This window comes from Amblyomma maculatum, chromosome 1, assembly GCF_055883805.1.
Source record: "Amblyomma maculatum isolate TAMU_Amacu chromosome 1, ASM5588380v1, whole genome shotgun sequence".
Taxonomy (NCBI): Eukaryota; Metazoa; Arthropoda; class Arachnida; order Ixodida; family Ixodidae; genus Amblyomma; species Amblyomma maculatum.
Window position 1 is genome coordinate 455,337,496 of NC_139344.1, and position 14,895 is coordinate 455,352,390.

Genomic DNA, 14,895 nt, shown 5'->3' on the forward strand with positions numbered 1-14,895 from the left:
CCTTTTGGCTTTAGCCCAGCCGCTTCATTCGTCCTGGAGCTACTAGGAATCGCCCTTTGTTCATCCCCAGTAACATGTGGGACGCCTTCCAACCTGGGGGGCTCATCTTCCGGCGCCATATCATTAATGGTATTGTGACTGGCCATAGGGTGTTCTTGGCAGGAAATACTGGAGTGGGTTGCCACTGCCTTCTCCAGTGAATCACATTTTGTCAGAACTCTCTGTCGTGACCTGTCTATCTTGGGTGGCCCTACACAGCAGAGCTCGCGACTTCATCGAGTTTCGCAAGCCCCTCCGCCACGACAAGGCAGTGATCCATGAAGGGATAAGCTTACATATACCGAATTCCTAATCCGCTGATATGTAGGAGTAGTTTCAAGAACAGTGTAAAACAAAGCTTCGCTCACAGTCAAGTGGGTTCAGGTTATAAGCAGACAACGAGGTTGAGGATGGAGAATCGATACACGAAGTTAGCGACATTAACTCTATAACGTGACACATTCACCTCGCGAAGGTCACGGCAATTTAATCATCCGACCGAAGAAACCTCAATAGCCCAGTGAAGTGACAAAGAAAAATTTTGCATAGAGCTAAAAAGTGGTGAATCAGTAGCGCCCATCGCGCCGCGATTTTATCGCAAGCCACGGCACGGCCATGGACAAAGAAGAGGTTGGCACTAGACACCTCAGCGTGAGCAGCGCAATAATAAAACATATCGAACCCGAACGCTGTCGGAGCTGGTTATTCCTCGCCTTAGATCCGACATTTTTGGTGACTAGGCATCGAACACGCAACCTCTTCCACCACTCCTACAGCTGTTGACCCGTCCTAAGACGCCCGGTATAACAGCGCTTCATTGGCCGCGTTTCAACCGTCAACCTGTCATCACTTTGGCCCAACAGCCCTTGTGCCTGGCTACTCCAGGTTGAAGCGCATTTCCACTTGAGGCGTATCACCAGCCAGGAGATGAAGTTCCCCCCTCTCAAGTCCTCCTTGCCTCCTGACGTTGCCGAGGAATTAGCGGACATTATCTCCTCGCCGGACACGGCCCGACATTTCGACACGTTTAAAACGGTTCTCGTTGACCGCAAATCAGCGTCCGAGCGCAGCAGACTCCAGCAACTTCTCACCGCTCTAGAATTCGGTGACAGCCGTCCTTCGTAGCTCCTCCGTCGTATGCAACAGCTGCTTGGAGACCCCCCTCGGGGCCGGACAGTTTACTGCGTGAGTGGTTTCTCCAGCGTCTTCTCCAGAACATGGTCCTCGTCTTCGCACTTGCGTGTGATGTCACACTGGACAAGCTCGCTGAACTAGCCGACCGTGTTGCGGATTACTTAAGGCACGCCAGCGCCCGCGCCGTGACCACTCTGACTTCTACTACTACCACAGCCTCCCAGATTGTGAGCTTAGAAGAGCGACTGGATGTTTTGGCCAGGCGGCTTGATGACCTTGTGCCCCTGCCACACCGTTCTCCGCCGAGGCTCCAGTCCTGCTGCCAATCCCAGGCATCGTCGCCCTCACCGAATCTTCAACCATCCGAAGCGCGGCAAGACTCCTCCTCCTCGGCTGTGTGCTGGTACCACCGTATTTTCAACAGCTCTGCTCGCAAAAGCACCCACCCATGCACCTTATCGGGAAACACTGCGACCGACCACCGACGGCGGCAAGTGGTACAGGTGGACGTACATGCCGCCTAATTAACGTTTCGGACAAGATCGCTGGAGCTGGCTTCCTCGTTGACACGGGAGCACAGGTCAGTGTAATACAAGCAGCTTGGGCAGATCGCAGTGGCAACAAACCGACCTCCCCACTCCATGCGATCAAAAACTCCCCCACCTGCACGTACGGCCAACGGTCTTTCACCCTTAACCTCAGATTGCGCCGGACGTTCCGCTAGATTTTTATCATCGTCGATGTCTCGCAAGCTGTTTTCGGCGCTGATTTACTCAGTTTTTTCAACCTCGCTGTCGATATGCAGCCTCATCGCCTCATTGATCTAAGCACAAAATTATCCGTCAATGGCGTGCTCTCCACCTCCAGAGCTCTCGTCCCGGCTTCGCCGTACGGGAACTTCCTTGCCAATTTTTCCAACATCACGAAGCCGCACATGAGAGAGTTACCGACGCAACACTCGATCACCCACAACATCGTAACCTCTGGACCACCTGTGTTTGCCCGCCCTCCACGCCTGTCTGGAGAATCCTCCGCTGCCGTTCGCCGCGAGTTTCAATACATGCTTGAACTCGGCATTGTGCGCCCTTCCTCCAGAAACTGGGCATCGCCACTCCACATGGTGCCAAAGAAAGATCCGAATAACTGCAGAGAAAGTGGAGATTACCGCACCATTCATGCTCATACCTTACTAGATCGATATATACTTCCTTACATACAGGACCTCTCATCAGATTTGGTTGTTGCACGATCTTCTGTAAGATTGACATAGTGAAGGCTTACCACCAAATCCCCGTGGAGCCCGCCAATATTACAAAGACGGCAATTGCCACAGCATTCAGCCTCTGAGTATGTGAGGATGCCTTTTGGATTGCGCGACGCCGCACAGATATCAGCGACTATAAACAAGGTTACGCGAGGCCTCAACTTCGTTTTCGCCTACATCGATGATCTCCTCGTCACAACCTCCTCCGAGCAGCAGCACACTGCTCATCTGTGCGCGCTTTTTATAACGCTTTTATGAATACAGCCTCGTTATCAATCTGCACAAGTGAATTTTTGGCGTCGCTACAATTACGTTTCCAGGCCATCTTTTCACTCCACAAGCTATCCGACCTCTAGACAGCAAAGTAAAGGCCGTTCAAGATTTTCCACCAACTGCATCACTTAAGAAGCTCAGATAATTCTTGGGCCTTCCCAACTTTCGCCGCCGCTTTCTTCCCAATCTTGGGCTCCAAGATTACCTCGGAAGGAGACTGCAGCCATGAAATTAGGAGACGCCTGCTTCTGGAAAAGAGAGCAATGGTTAGCCTTGACCGCCTAGTAAAGAGCAGAGACATCAGTCTGCCAACCAAGATCCGTATAATTCGTGCTATGGTCTTTCCAGTTGTGATGTATGGATGCGAGAGTTGGACTGTGAAAAAGGCTGATCGCCGAAGAATTGACGCGTTTGAATTGTGGTGCTGGCGAAGACTATTGAGAGTTCCTTGGACTACCAGAAGATCAAATCAGTCGATATTGTCGACCATAAACCCTGACTGCTCATTGGAGGGTCAAATTCTAAAGTTAAAGCTCTGCTACTTTGGTCATCTGATGAGAAGAGAGGAGTCGCTGGAGAAAGATTTGATGTTGGGAAAGGTTTAGGGTCGCCGGAGAAGGGGTAGGCAGTGAACGCGATGGTTAGATGGCATCCTCAAGGCACTGCAGGTGAAGTTATGTGATGTTAGGAAGATTGTGAGACCGGAAAGCGTGGCGTGACATGGTCCATATGGGCACGAAGAGTCGGGCACGACTGAATGACTGAACTGAACTGAACTGTGCGAACACTCTCCCAGGGAATGCTACCCATTTATCTCCCGATGTATTAAATGATTGTCTAGACCATTTCCCGAGCTATACTGCCACTTTTACAGATGCCTCCCAGCAGAGTGAAAAAGCAGCGAATGGCATACACTCCCGGGCTCATGACTGGAGGTATTCATTTCGGGACTTATGCTCATGTTTGCTGCTGAGTTTCTGGCTTTTGGGTTGGCTTTAAGAAAAAAATGCAAGTAATATTTTAAGGTTATTTTTCTTCCTGACAGCCTATCCGTGTTGGCAGCACTCTAAAATTTGAGGGATTTTCTGCTTTGCAGCGTTCTAAAGTTCTAGGGATACTATCTTTACTATTTTTATTCCTCCGCACCATAGAGAAGTGCGTTTTCACTGGATCCCTGGCCACTGTGGCATTACATCTAAAGAGAGGGCTGATTTTTTAGCAATGTCCGCTTTTGGTAGACCTCTTGTTCTGTACATACCTTATACCGTTTACATAACTTTAGCATGATTTGAAAATTTCCAACGTCTCCACTACCTGAGTCACGAGTATCTCCTTCCTGCAGCGGATTACCAACAGGTGAAATGGTCGTGGCGTTAGCGCATGCGTAGTTAAATTCAATGCGAGGTGTCTATGACTCTCTTGTGCTGCAGATTACCGAAATTAAATCTTGATTTATGTCGTTCGGGTCAATACGTTGCTAAATGTTGTGAGTCTTCTAGAGAAATTGAATCCATAGATGATTTTTTCCTCTTCTGCCGGCGGTTCGCACCTCTCCTTAAAATTTACTTAGCGACACCCTTTTCTAGATTAGGCCTTCCTCCATCCATTCAAGTTCTCCTCTCCTTCGGGGCAAGCTTCACTAGATACGCCTTGAAACTGGTGTGCGATTCTATTTATGATTATATAATTTCATCATGCAGATTTCTATGCTAGGTGAGACTTCATTGCTCCTTTGTTTCCTTTTTATTTTTCCAATTTCTATTTACACCCATATTTGTCTAAATACACCAATCACTGACCATATATATTTCGTATCTACAATGAACCTTAGCCAATCCCCTGCTGTGGGTATGTGCCATGTGGACTGAGGTCATCATCATCATCAGAAGAAGAAGAGAAGAAGACCACGAGCGACGTTTTGCGAATGGCGTGCGTCGTCCGAGACAAACCCCCTTGCTAACTACATTCCAAATTTACAAACTTCCAAATTTTTACTCCGTATTTTCCCCCCTTTCATTAATTCTGGGATCTGCAATTTTAGGTGTTTTGTTTAGTTGATAATTGACATATTACAATTACACTAATTCAGTATTTGTAGTACATTTGGCAGTCAACACTAAACGCTGACCAATCCCCTTCGTGGGTAAGTGCATTTACCAATGTAGAAGAAGAAGCCAGAAGCGGAAAGCTGTCGAGACGAATCCTGTTCCTCAGCATCCGGCTCAACATCAGTAAGTAAGGCGGAACGGAAGCATTAGCAGCTTGCCTGATGGAGAAACCAGCGTTGTGTCAGTTATGTAGAAGCAACTTGAGTACCGAGTGTGGGGCAACAGCCTTAAGAGACAAAATATGGCGCTCAGAAGTCGAACGACGAGTAGATTTTTAGTGCATTAGTTTCCGAGATTTTAGATATTTTGGTACTACATCAGCTGCTGACTTCCAAGGATGAAACCTTATATGCTGGACATATTGAATATTTTGCTTTTAACTGCTTAGCTAACCCTTTTAATTGCGTTAACAGGTTCGTATTTCATGCTTACTCTCCCGTAGCTGCCTCGAAGTTGAACAAATTTGATTCTACCCTAAACTACGTACAGGTACGCCTACGAATATGATGTAGTTCTCCATGAGGGTGGTTCCAAAAATATTTATGTTTGCGTTAGGAAACTGCACTTAAGAGACGGCAGTGCACTGGAAGACAGGAGAAAGACGGGCGCTAGTTACCAGAAATGTGCTGTAATACAGGTTTCCATTGGGCGAACAGGAGCAAGAGGAATGAGCAGCCAGAGCAGCGCACGAGAGCATTGGGGACGTGCGTTCTTCTCTCCCAACGGAATATTCACGCTGCTCGGAGAGCAGCGTATCGAGGGGGAGCGTGTGACGCCAGGCGTCATGTGATCAAACTTTTACTGCGCTCGCGTTGCCCGTATCCGCCGGCCGAACGCCACCGCTGCCGTATTCCGCCATTTTTCTCGACCGTCCTGCCCGGGCCCTGGCTCCGGGCGAATAACCAGAAGTGACGTCAAAAAGGTCACGTGACTTCCTCTGTTCTCCGTGTACTCCGCCGCTGGCGACGGAGCTATCGGCTGCTCTCGGGACCCCAAAAGCGTGCCTCATCTGCTAATCGAACACAACACTACTGCTCCTGTTCGACCACTGGTAGGCGCCGAAACTCGCGAGAGCACTTTCAGTGCCTCTAAAAGTGCTCCTGTTCGCCCAATGGAAACCGGTATAAGTCTCAAGACAGCAGCGCTCGAAATGAGTGAATGCATGCTGGAAACAAAATGAACAAAAAATTTAAATCTATATTCCTATGTTTCCATGAAAACCTTGCTCGTTGGTTAAAGAATACAGGAGCTGTAATGACAATTTTCAAGCCCAGAACTTTCACAAGCAAGATCCAATCAGCTTTTTAGACAGCTTTGCCCGCTCTCCGTACATAACCATTTCGGCTACAAAATTTAAATTCCTTGAAACGCAGTGTATAAACCTACAACAATTTGGTGCTTTTGGTGTCCTGTCTTTCCCAGAACGGCTGCAGTTCTTTAATCGTAAGCTGTAAGCTCATACCTCCTTCTCTGCTTTACCGTCCGTTGAGCGGTGTCGGCTAGCCCTTATAAAAATGGGAACATCCTTTGAGTTCAATGTGAACTCAAAAAAGTCAGAAGGAAGCAACTTCCTCTGAACTGAGAATTGGCTACTGATTTTGAATTCACAGTGAATTAACTTTCTCTGACCATCCTGTGAATTTCCTGTGAATTTCCTTTGAGCTCCCAGGGAACAGGCCGTTGTCAGATTGAGTTGAGTTCACAGGCAGTGGCCAATTATTGGTTCAAAGGAAGTTCGAAGGAATGATGACTATGGGATATTTGGTGGATGTTCGAAGGAAGTAGGTTCAGACTGAAACATTTGTTTGTATGAGCTTATATTTATTTGAATAGATGTACTTCCTCTGTTTAGGCCTTGCAATTAGGCCTGCTTTCGAAGACCCTGCGACAAAAAATTGGATCACTGTCCACAATCCCAGTGCAAACTTGCGCAACTGCCGGTGACCACCTTGGCTAGTACTCCATTGAGCAAGCAGGTGTAGGCTGCAAAAAGAAAAAAAAACATCAGAAGCATGACTGCAATGAACAAGCTAGAGTCCATCCAGCCTTCCTTAGCTTTTGTAAATTAAATATACAGAGCACGGACAGTGTGACCGCCATGCAGGCACCACAGCATTATGCATTAAGGCAAGCATTATGGCCCTGACCATCACTGAAAAGTCAGCTGTTTGGACAATATTTCAGAATGCTCTTGCATCACATGCACAGGCTATGAGCTCGAGGACTTACAGATAACAGCATCCAATTTTGGGCAGCCCAGTGCCTTTTTTTGGAGCTTGTTCCTTGCGGGCATTGCAGACACGGCCATAGAGTGAGCTTTCTTCCAGTTCTTCGGGTGAGAACACAACCCGCACCAAGTTACACGCAAACTTTGTTGCTTGATTGCCCGCACTGAGTTTCATGCGGTCAATCAACTGCTGATTTACCATAATATTGCTGCCAGTGTGCACCTGCAAGAACAAAAAGCAAATATTAGTACTATGACCAGTATTGTAACATACAACAATATTCCTTGATATGCAATAAGAAAATGAAGGGGCTTTACAAACAACAAAAAACTTAGACCAGCTTAAGAACATTCAAAGAAACCCCAAAATGCATAATTAAGGTCATTTGTTTGCAAGTAAAAATACACATTCAAGAAGCCGTACTTTAACATGTACAACAATGAAGGCATACGAAAACTATTGGATGTTTTTGACACCTTCCCGAGCGGTGTTTTGATCTAATTTTGAATCAGGCCAAACATCTTTTAACATTTTTATTAGTGTAACCTGACAATTGTGTAATATGTATTTAAAGTAACTAGCCAAAAAGAGGGCACATAATGCCCCGCAAAGGACTGAGCGCTAATAGTGCATTGCTATAGCAGAAGAAAAAACAAGAAATAAGAGATTTTTTAACGACCTAATTTATGCTTGCATTCCAACAATAAAAAAAAAAACAGATTTTAAGTCAGAAAATAAAGGGATTTACTCATCATTAACATTGCAAAGGCCATTAAAAGCCAGTTTAGACAGAGCACAGTGCCCACATTGTCACCTCCTGTTTAAAAATACTAACATCATTTTCGTACATCAGAAGCTCAACCAATTAAAAAAACTGCCAATGAAGGTTTAGCAAAAGCATGCACTCCCTGCTCTGTATGTGCTACTTTGAGGCAACATTTAGTTTCCAGCTTGCACAGGTAGCTTTCATAATTTAACCCCTCAAGCGCTTTGGACAAGCAGCTCGTCCTTGCAAAGATGCCCTCAAGCCATTTTGGACGAGTGCTTGTCCTTGCAGGATAGATCCTCACCCTGAGAGTTTTAGGTGAGTACAGCGCTCCTCTGTGGCTTAGGTCATGCGCCATTTGACAGATGGCACCACTGACCCGTTAACAGCTTTTTGTTCTACCGCTTGAAAGCCTTTTAAGCAGCCTTAATGAGAAAAATGGTGCCTGGTAGAGGCAACGCATGCACTGTTGGCGCGTCATCGCGGGAAAGAAGCTTTTCTTTGTTGCCATCCTCGCCCTCCGAAGATGGCTCAGACACCAATTTTTGCATTGTTATGGGAAGTGAAGACGACAGTGATGACATGAGTAGTTCTTCCGACGAAGATGATGACAGCTCAGACGATACTATTGCGAGTTCTGTGTCAGTGGATGAAAATTGACAACATTCCGATGAAACCCCCTGGGCTTCCATTCTTGGTCGTCCCTTGTAAAACATTTCCAGTTACCTCGCTATATGTTACTCGACTAGATTGCTGCTTATTGGCGGGCAGTTGATTTTTCACGTAATGAGCAATAAACTTCACTGTGCTCATTTGACTTAGTTTCTGGTTCAAATATTTTTGTCTCGGATACCTCCTTTTTTATTACACTACCAATAGAAACCAGCAGTAAAAATAAAAACTAAAGGGACACTTAAGCTCCGCCTTTAAGGGTATGATGCGACCAGTGTAGGCTACCACCCAACATATAAAGCCCTGCTTTAACCAAGCTGTATCAACATGTCTGCGTAGCCTAGGTGTAGCAAGCCTGACTCAGCATTGAAGAGCACTGGAATGTTGATTCGTATTTCACCTTCCCAACTCAAATGAACGACCGGAGTTAGCAGCTCCTCCTAACTTTTGGATATCATGTGGTCTCGTTAAGCCACACAAATCATCGAAGAATGCGTGTTCGGCCATGCCACTTGCCAGCGCCATGCTCTTGATGTTTCACTCACAACACAGACAACAAATTTTCATGTAATGGGGCCTTTAACGATATCGTAATTTTAAGCAATTTTAGCTAGAAATCTCGAAATAATAGTGCTCAAGGGGATAAAGTGAAATTGAACTATTGTTGGATCAGCTTAAGAAGCCACAACTCCTTCTCAAAGGAGACCCTCCTGGCAATACCATGGTGGTTAATTGCCTTTGACTTGCCAGAGTGACATTGCAGGTGGCTGTCAGGTGCAAGTGGATTGATTATATGCACATTAGCTTGAATACCATGATGACTGGCCCAAGTCGCTAAAATGACTGATTAGAGGAGCACCAGCTGCGTCATTCGAGTTGTAGTGCAAAAAGATGGCCTTCCGAGATCGATAACCTAAGAAATTGCTGAATATTAAACAAGCTAATGGAAATCTCTTTTCTGATGAAAAGGGCTTTGCTATAGCCCAAGCGAAGTATGCTCAACAGGAAGCGTAAACAAAAGTAACCTTGCACTTCCGATCACTACAGCTTTCACAAAAACTCTTCCAAATCAATATACACACGAATGAAGTAACAGTCACTAAAATGAAAGGAAGCAGTTGGGATTTTTTTTTATGGTTGTTTTGACGAATTTAAGAAAATAGCACTGTCTGTCTTTTGTCGTTTCTATCAAATTGACATTCACTTAAAAATATCAGTTTGCTACTAATTATGCAGTCTGAGCCCAGCCTCATAAACAGCATCCCAGCCAGGGCAGCCGCTTTTCAGTGGAGCCGAAACGCAAGGCGCCCGTGTGCTCTGTGTTGTTGGTGCACGTTAAAGCACCCCAGGTGGTCGAAATTTCCAGAGCCTTGCACTACAGTATCTCTCATAGCCTGAGTCGCTTTGGACATTAAACCCTAAGAGCCAACCAATCATAAAGAGCATTGCTTCTTGCCTATCTCTGAATTCAGTGACTGCTGACTTCATTCACATGGATAATGAGCTCCTCGTTTCCCTATCCCTGCACACTTCTCAATGGAAGTGCATGACTTGTGGCAGTGCTATCATAAAGCTAGAACCAAGTTCTTGTGTGACCCTTAAAAAAGTTTTATCGAGAAAGGCAGTAATGAGCACAACCATGCAGACACTAGACTAAAGCAACTAACCTGAGCCTCGGTTGGCAGCCCAACTGCTTGTGGTGTACACGCAGCATTATTAACGGATTCCGTCAGCTGATTGACCAGCTCAGCAACATCTGAAAAAAAAAACAAAAAAGGAAAGCTGGAACAAAACATACTATTTCATCACTAGCAGCAGCAGCCCATGTAACATTCACCACATTCACCACCGCCTTTTCTTTGCCCTTGACTGCATGACCAACCCTTTTCTGTCACCAAATGCGCCATTCAAAATTTAGCTGCTAGACACTGGCATCATTCACGCACTCAAGGCGCCTTATCAGCGGTACATAATCTAGGGGATGCTGATAGCAATTGATGAAGCCAATGCTGACATCCCACTTCTGATCTCTTTGTTCGCTGTGGAAATGCCTGGATTGAATTAACTGCGGAGGACGTTGTAACTACAGTGCAACTGACGGGTGCTGCTATTGCTTAGAATGAATTCATGGGTGGGAATGATGATGCCGAGATAGCTGTGAGCGCTTTAACAGAAGTTAGTCAGATCACATCCCTGAAACAGTTTGTCGGTAGCAAGGGCCTTGAAGAGGTCAGCATGCAATATACATGTATGGCGGCAGCAATACGCCATACATTTGGACAAAGGCTGACACTCGTGTGTAGCTGATACTCGATAGCCCATGCTTCACCTATCTCGTGTCTGTCTTTCGTGTCGACATTTGCTAACATGGTGTAGTGACCGAGTTAAGTTAGGCAGATTGCTGAGCCAGGTGCCGAGCTTGGACAAGCATAAATTTCCTGTTGTGAAAAAAAAAACACCACCTAAGTGACCAAAATGGCACAGGAAAATGAAGCGCATGCCATAACGATTCCAAGGTTCAAGACAGGATGAGGACACATATGATAATTTCATACAAATTTAGATTTTTTGCTGTCCCTCTTGCGCTCATTCTAGATGCACCTCATCATTTGCAGGAGACTCTGAGGTTAAAATCTGAGGGAATCAAGGGTTCCATTCAGATACGCCATCCACAGTAATGCAAGAGCACCACAGACCTGCCGCAGCCATCTGGCTACAACTTATAACCCGTGAATGTGTTTGAACCTAATGCAGCTCTCCGGCTTCACTGGAGCGTTGTTGTCACCGACCACTCCAGAACAGAAAGGAACCCAATCCCGCGCCCGTTTTTCGGCCTCGGCTTGAGCAGCACAAATCAGCACAGGTGCTCACCTTGAGTGGCATTTGTTTACCATGCATTTTCATGCAGCTATCACATACGACAACAGGCTCAATCTCGGATGCATGCCGATCCCAAGCAATGACATGTGACACGCAAGTCACTGTAACACAAACAAAGCATGCTTGCAGAGCAGGAGTGGCAACAGTTCACCTGCTACGTGCACTGCAAGCATGGTGGTTGGTGGCGTCATGCAGCAGCGCCACGGTGTAGCTGAGCACTACTGTACACCACCTATAATGTGTCGCAAAGACAACTACAGGAGGAACACCAATCCTAATCCTCAGTGTAGGGGGAGCCTTATTGCAGCAACATAATCTTACTGGTGCTTTTACTAGGACGTGCTACAGACCAAGAGGTCTTATTCATTTAAGAGTTAGCACTTGAATTTGTTATGCTTTACGTAGCATCTGGTGACACAGCAAATAATTTCAGTCTCATGGCAATGGAGATCAGCATTCCAATGGCTTCAGAAAAAAGCGATCACATACCAAGCATCTGACGTGCTTCATCCCTTGCGGCCTTATATTTCTTCATTCTTTTTTTTTGCAGACCCCACTTCATCCTCAAGCTCCAGGACTCTCTTTTTTGCATCTGTTGGCTTAGACATTTTGTCACAGCTGCAGCTTTCCTGCAAAACGACATGTGGCAAGGTCTATTCACTAAATTGTATTTGCACTCAAATGCATCATACAAAAATTATTCAGTATAACGCATTGCGCAGATATCTGGTTCCACACATGAGATTAGCAAAATAGTGACCAAATGAAGACCACTGACAAGAGAAACGTAGCATGGACACTGTTTAGGGTTCAAAGCAACACTTCTTAAGGAGGAACATTAGCCCTTGAGCAAACCTTGGCACATAAAAGGACATGGTAATGTTTAACTGCGAGCTGACACCATCCAGCATCACTACTGCTCAAGTGGGCAGAATGCCCACTTGAGCATGCATTTCCAGAAGAACAGTTTGAGCTCCCACGCATACCGTAAAACATAGCCACTCTGCTTTATGGTAGGTTCATGGTGTTTTATGTCCCAAAGCGACTTAAGCTATAGCGATGAGGGATGCCGTAGTGGTGGGCTCACCTGGGGTTTTTTAATGTGCAAATGACATCATACAGTACACAGTCAACTTGCATTTCACCTCCACTGAAATGCGGCCATGAATGCTGGGATTGTACCCATGTACAGTCGTGAGCTTTATGAAAGGGAGCATGCGATCCCGTGGCAGATAGCCTCATCCAGAAGTAGTGGCAAAGTGCAACGGCAGCATTGAAAATGAAGTGGAGAGAGCGGTGCCCTTCCACCTGTTGGCCGTACCCCATGCACTGGGAGCAACTTTTACATCGGCAGCTAAAAACCATTGCAGCATTATGCTGTTGGTAACTGATATCACTGCTTGCTTTGCTATGCTCTGACCTAGCAACCCAGCGTAGGCTGGTAACTCAGGCAAAAGCGGCAGCCCAGGCCACTGGAATCTTAGAATGGAGACTCCACACACTGCCTCCCCACCACACACTTTTTTTCCCCCTTTTGTTAATAAAGTTTTCTCTCTCTGCGCGAAATCTGAGGAATGGCTGGTAGCGAAGAAAGGAAGCATGTTTGACGCTTCAATAAAAAGAAACAAACAAATGAATATGAAAGTAAATGAATGCGACAACACGTTAGGCGCTTTTATCTGCTTAAACTTCAGTCGCCTGCAGCTGTGAAAGCGTCCGTTTCGCTGCTACACTACCAATTGTCTCGGAACGAGCACCCTGGGCATCTTTAAAACTTGTTCTAAATCAGCTTCAATAATCAAGGAGCTGCCATTCTCCATGCCGCACCGTTCCGAGACGACGGTGCGGGCAGGGTGTTTTCTTTTTTTTTTTTTTATAGAGCCCAAATTGGGAGGCCTACTCCTGTTATCACGAAACACTGAAAAATGCCATTTGCTGTGTAAACAGGGAGAATCAGGTCCACGTAACGACAGCAGCCGCGTTTATTCTACTTCTTATTTCCGCAAATCCGGTTCATTATGCATTTTTGTTTTAATTTCACGTAATTCCCGGAATCAACTGTCTACCTCGTTCACCATGTGCACTACTGTCACCTGCCGGTTAACACAATGCGGTCGTAATGCGGGCATGTAAAGAACTTCGCGACACGACTCACCGCGAGTAGCAAAGGAAGGTGTTTCACAGGTAAACATTATTAAGACACGAATACGAAAAGAGACAAGAGACGTTTGACTACTTACCCACTCCGAGAATGAACGTAGGAGAGTACGACCCCTCCTCCACTGGGCATGTAGTACTCCTTGCTTTGGAATAATCTTCCAGTATTTTGGATTATCCATCAGTTTCGCCTGCAGTTCTTTTGATTGTAGGTTTTTTACAGGGTATACGTCCCACTTCTGAGCGGTCGCCCATTTAACCAAGACATGATCAGCCATTTGCACTGAAAACACGACGAACACAACGAACGCGAACAATCAACTTCCTACGGTCATGAAACACATAGTGAAGCATGCCGCCGGCTGTTTTCACGAAAACGATAGCGCTAGAGTCTCAAGCGCCATTGCAAACTTTTAAATGCATTTTTGCAAACTTCACAAACTTTCAAAATAAAACTTATAATTTATAAACAACCTTAAACGTTTGTTTTTTTAGTAGTAATATGTGATGCGTAACAGAACACAAAATAATTTAAGCAAATTATTGCCACAAGCAACTGCAGCGCCCTTTTTTTTCCTGCGGAATTCTTGTGGTGCATGTCAATCTTCATTGGTTTTACTCGCCGTGAGAACGTTGCTTTTACTGGCAGTATTCGTAACCTCGGCTGCGGGGGCTTCTGTGCGTGATGGTACCGACGTACCGACGTCCCTAACGTATTAATTGCTGGTCTAAACTGTGATAGGAGGTAAACAAGCTTGACTTTCGTGAACAATGTGACATCCGGTACTAGGCACATCGTGAAGTGCATTTAACTGCAGGCTTTTGAAGCCGTTATCGATGGTGCTGCGGTAACCGCCTACCCGTCGAACGCACTGGAAATGCCACCACGGTAAAAGCGTACTTGCGCGACGTCAACGTCGCGCCGTACCGAAGTGCACTAAATCACGACGGAAGCAGGCCGCGCTTGCTAACAGCGTCGCCCTTGGCGTCGCTGCGAGCCAAGAGTTGCCAGGCTGCAATGCCGACGCAAATACTGACGAACCCTGCCAGCCCTGCGCCGAGCGTTGTTGCGTACCGTGTCAGAGTGCTGAAGCAGCGGTCACGGATGTATGTACATGCCGTCTCGCGCATGCATCGCCATCGAACCAGCGGGCTGCGAAAGCGATGAATTAGAACCACCTGGCATTCTTTAACATGTATGAAAATTCTTGAATATATTATATTTTATCTTAAAAAATTCAGAGGGGCAAGAAATAGACCAAGTAATGCCACACACACAAAAATAAGCACAAGAAATGAATGAAAAGAAAGTTATCTTTACACTTAAGGACAAAGGAAGGAAGGTGGTGAATATTATTGGTCCTTGTGTGGTGA

At 46.0% G+C, this 14,895-nt stretch overlaps 1 protein-coding gene and 1 pseudogene across 1 annotated transcript; one reads left to right on the forward strand and one right to left on the reverse strand.

The window, feature by feature from the left end:
• The first annotated feature begins 1,176 nt into the window (after positions 1-1,176).
• LOC146209714 (uncharacterized) lies at positions 1,177-2,443 on the forward strand (annotated as a pseudogene).
• A 4,073-nt stretch (positions 2,444-6,516) lies between these two features.
• Positions 6,517-13,806, reverse strand: LOC146209715 (uncharacterized). Its single transcript, XM_084603065.1, has 5 exons — positions 13,605-13,806; positions 11,854-11,993; positions 10,152-10,240; positions 7,048-7,268; positions 6,517-6,801 (listed from the first exon to the last, which is right to left on the reverse strand). The coding sequence occupies exons 1-5, from the start codon at positions 13,652-13,654 to the stop codon at positions 6,606-6,608; spliced, it is 696 nt and encodes a 231-aa protein (XP_084459191.1). The 5' UTR covers positions 13,655-13,806; the 3' UTR covers positions 6,517-6,605.
• Positions 13,807-14,895: the final 1,089 nt, after the last annotated feature.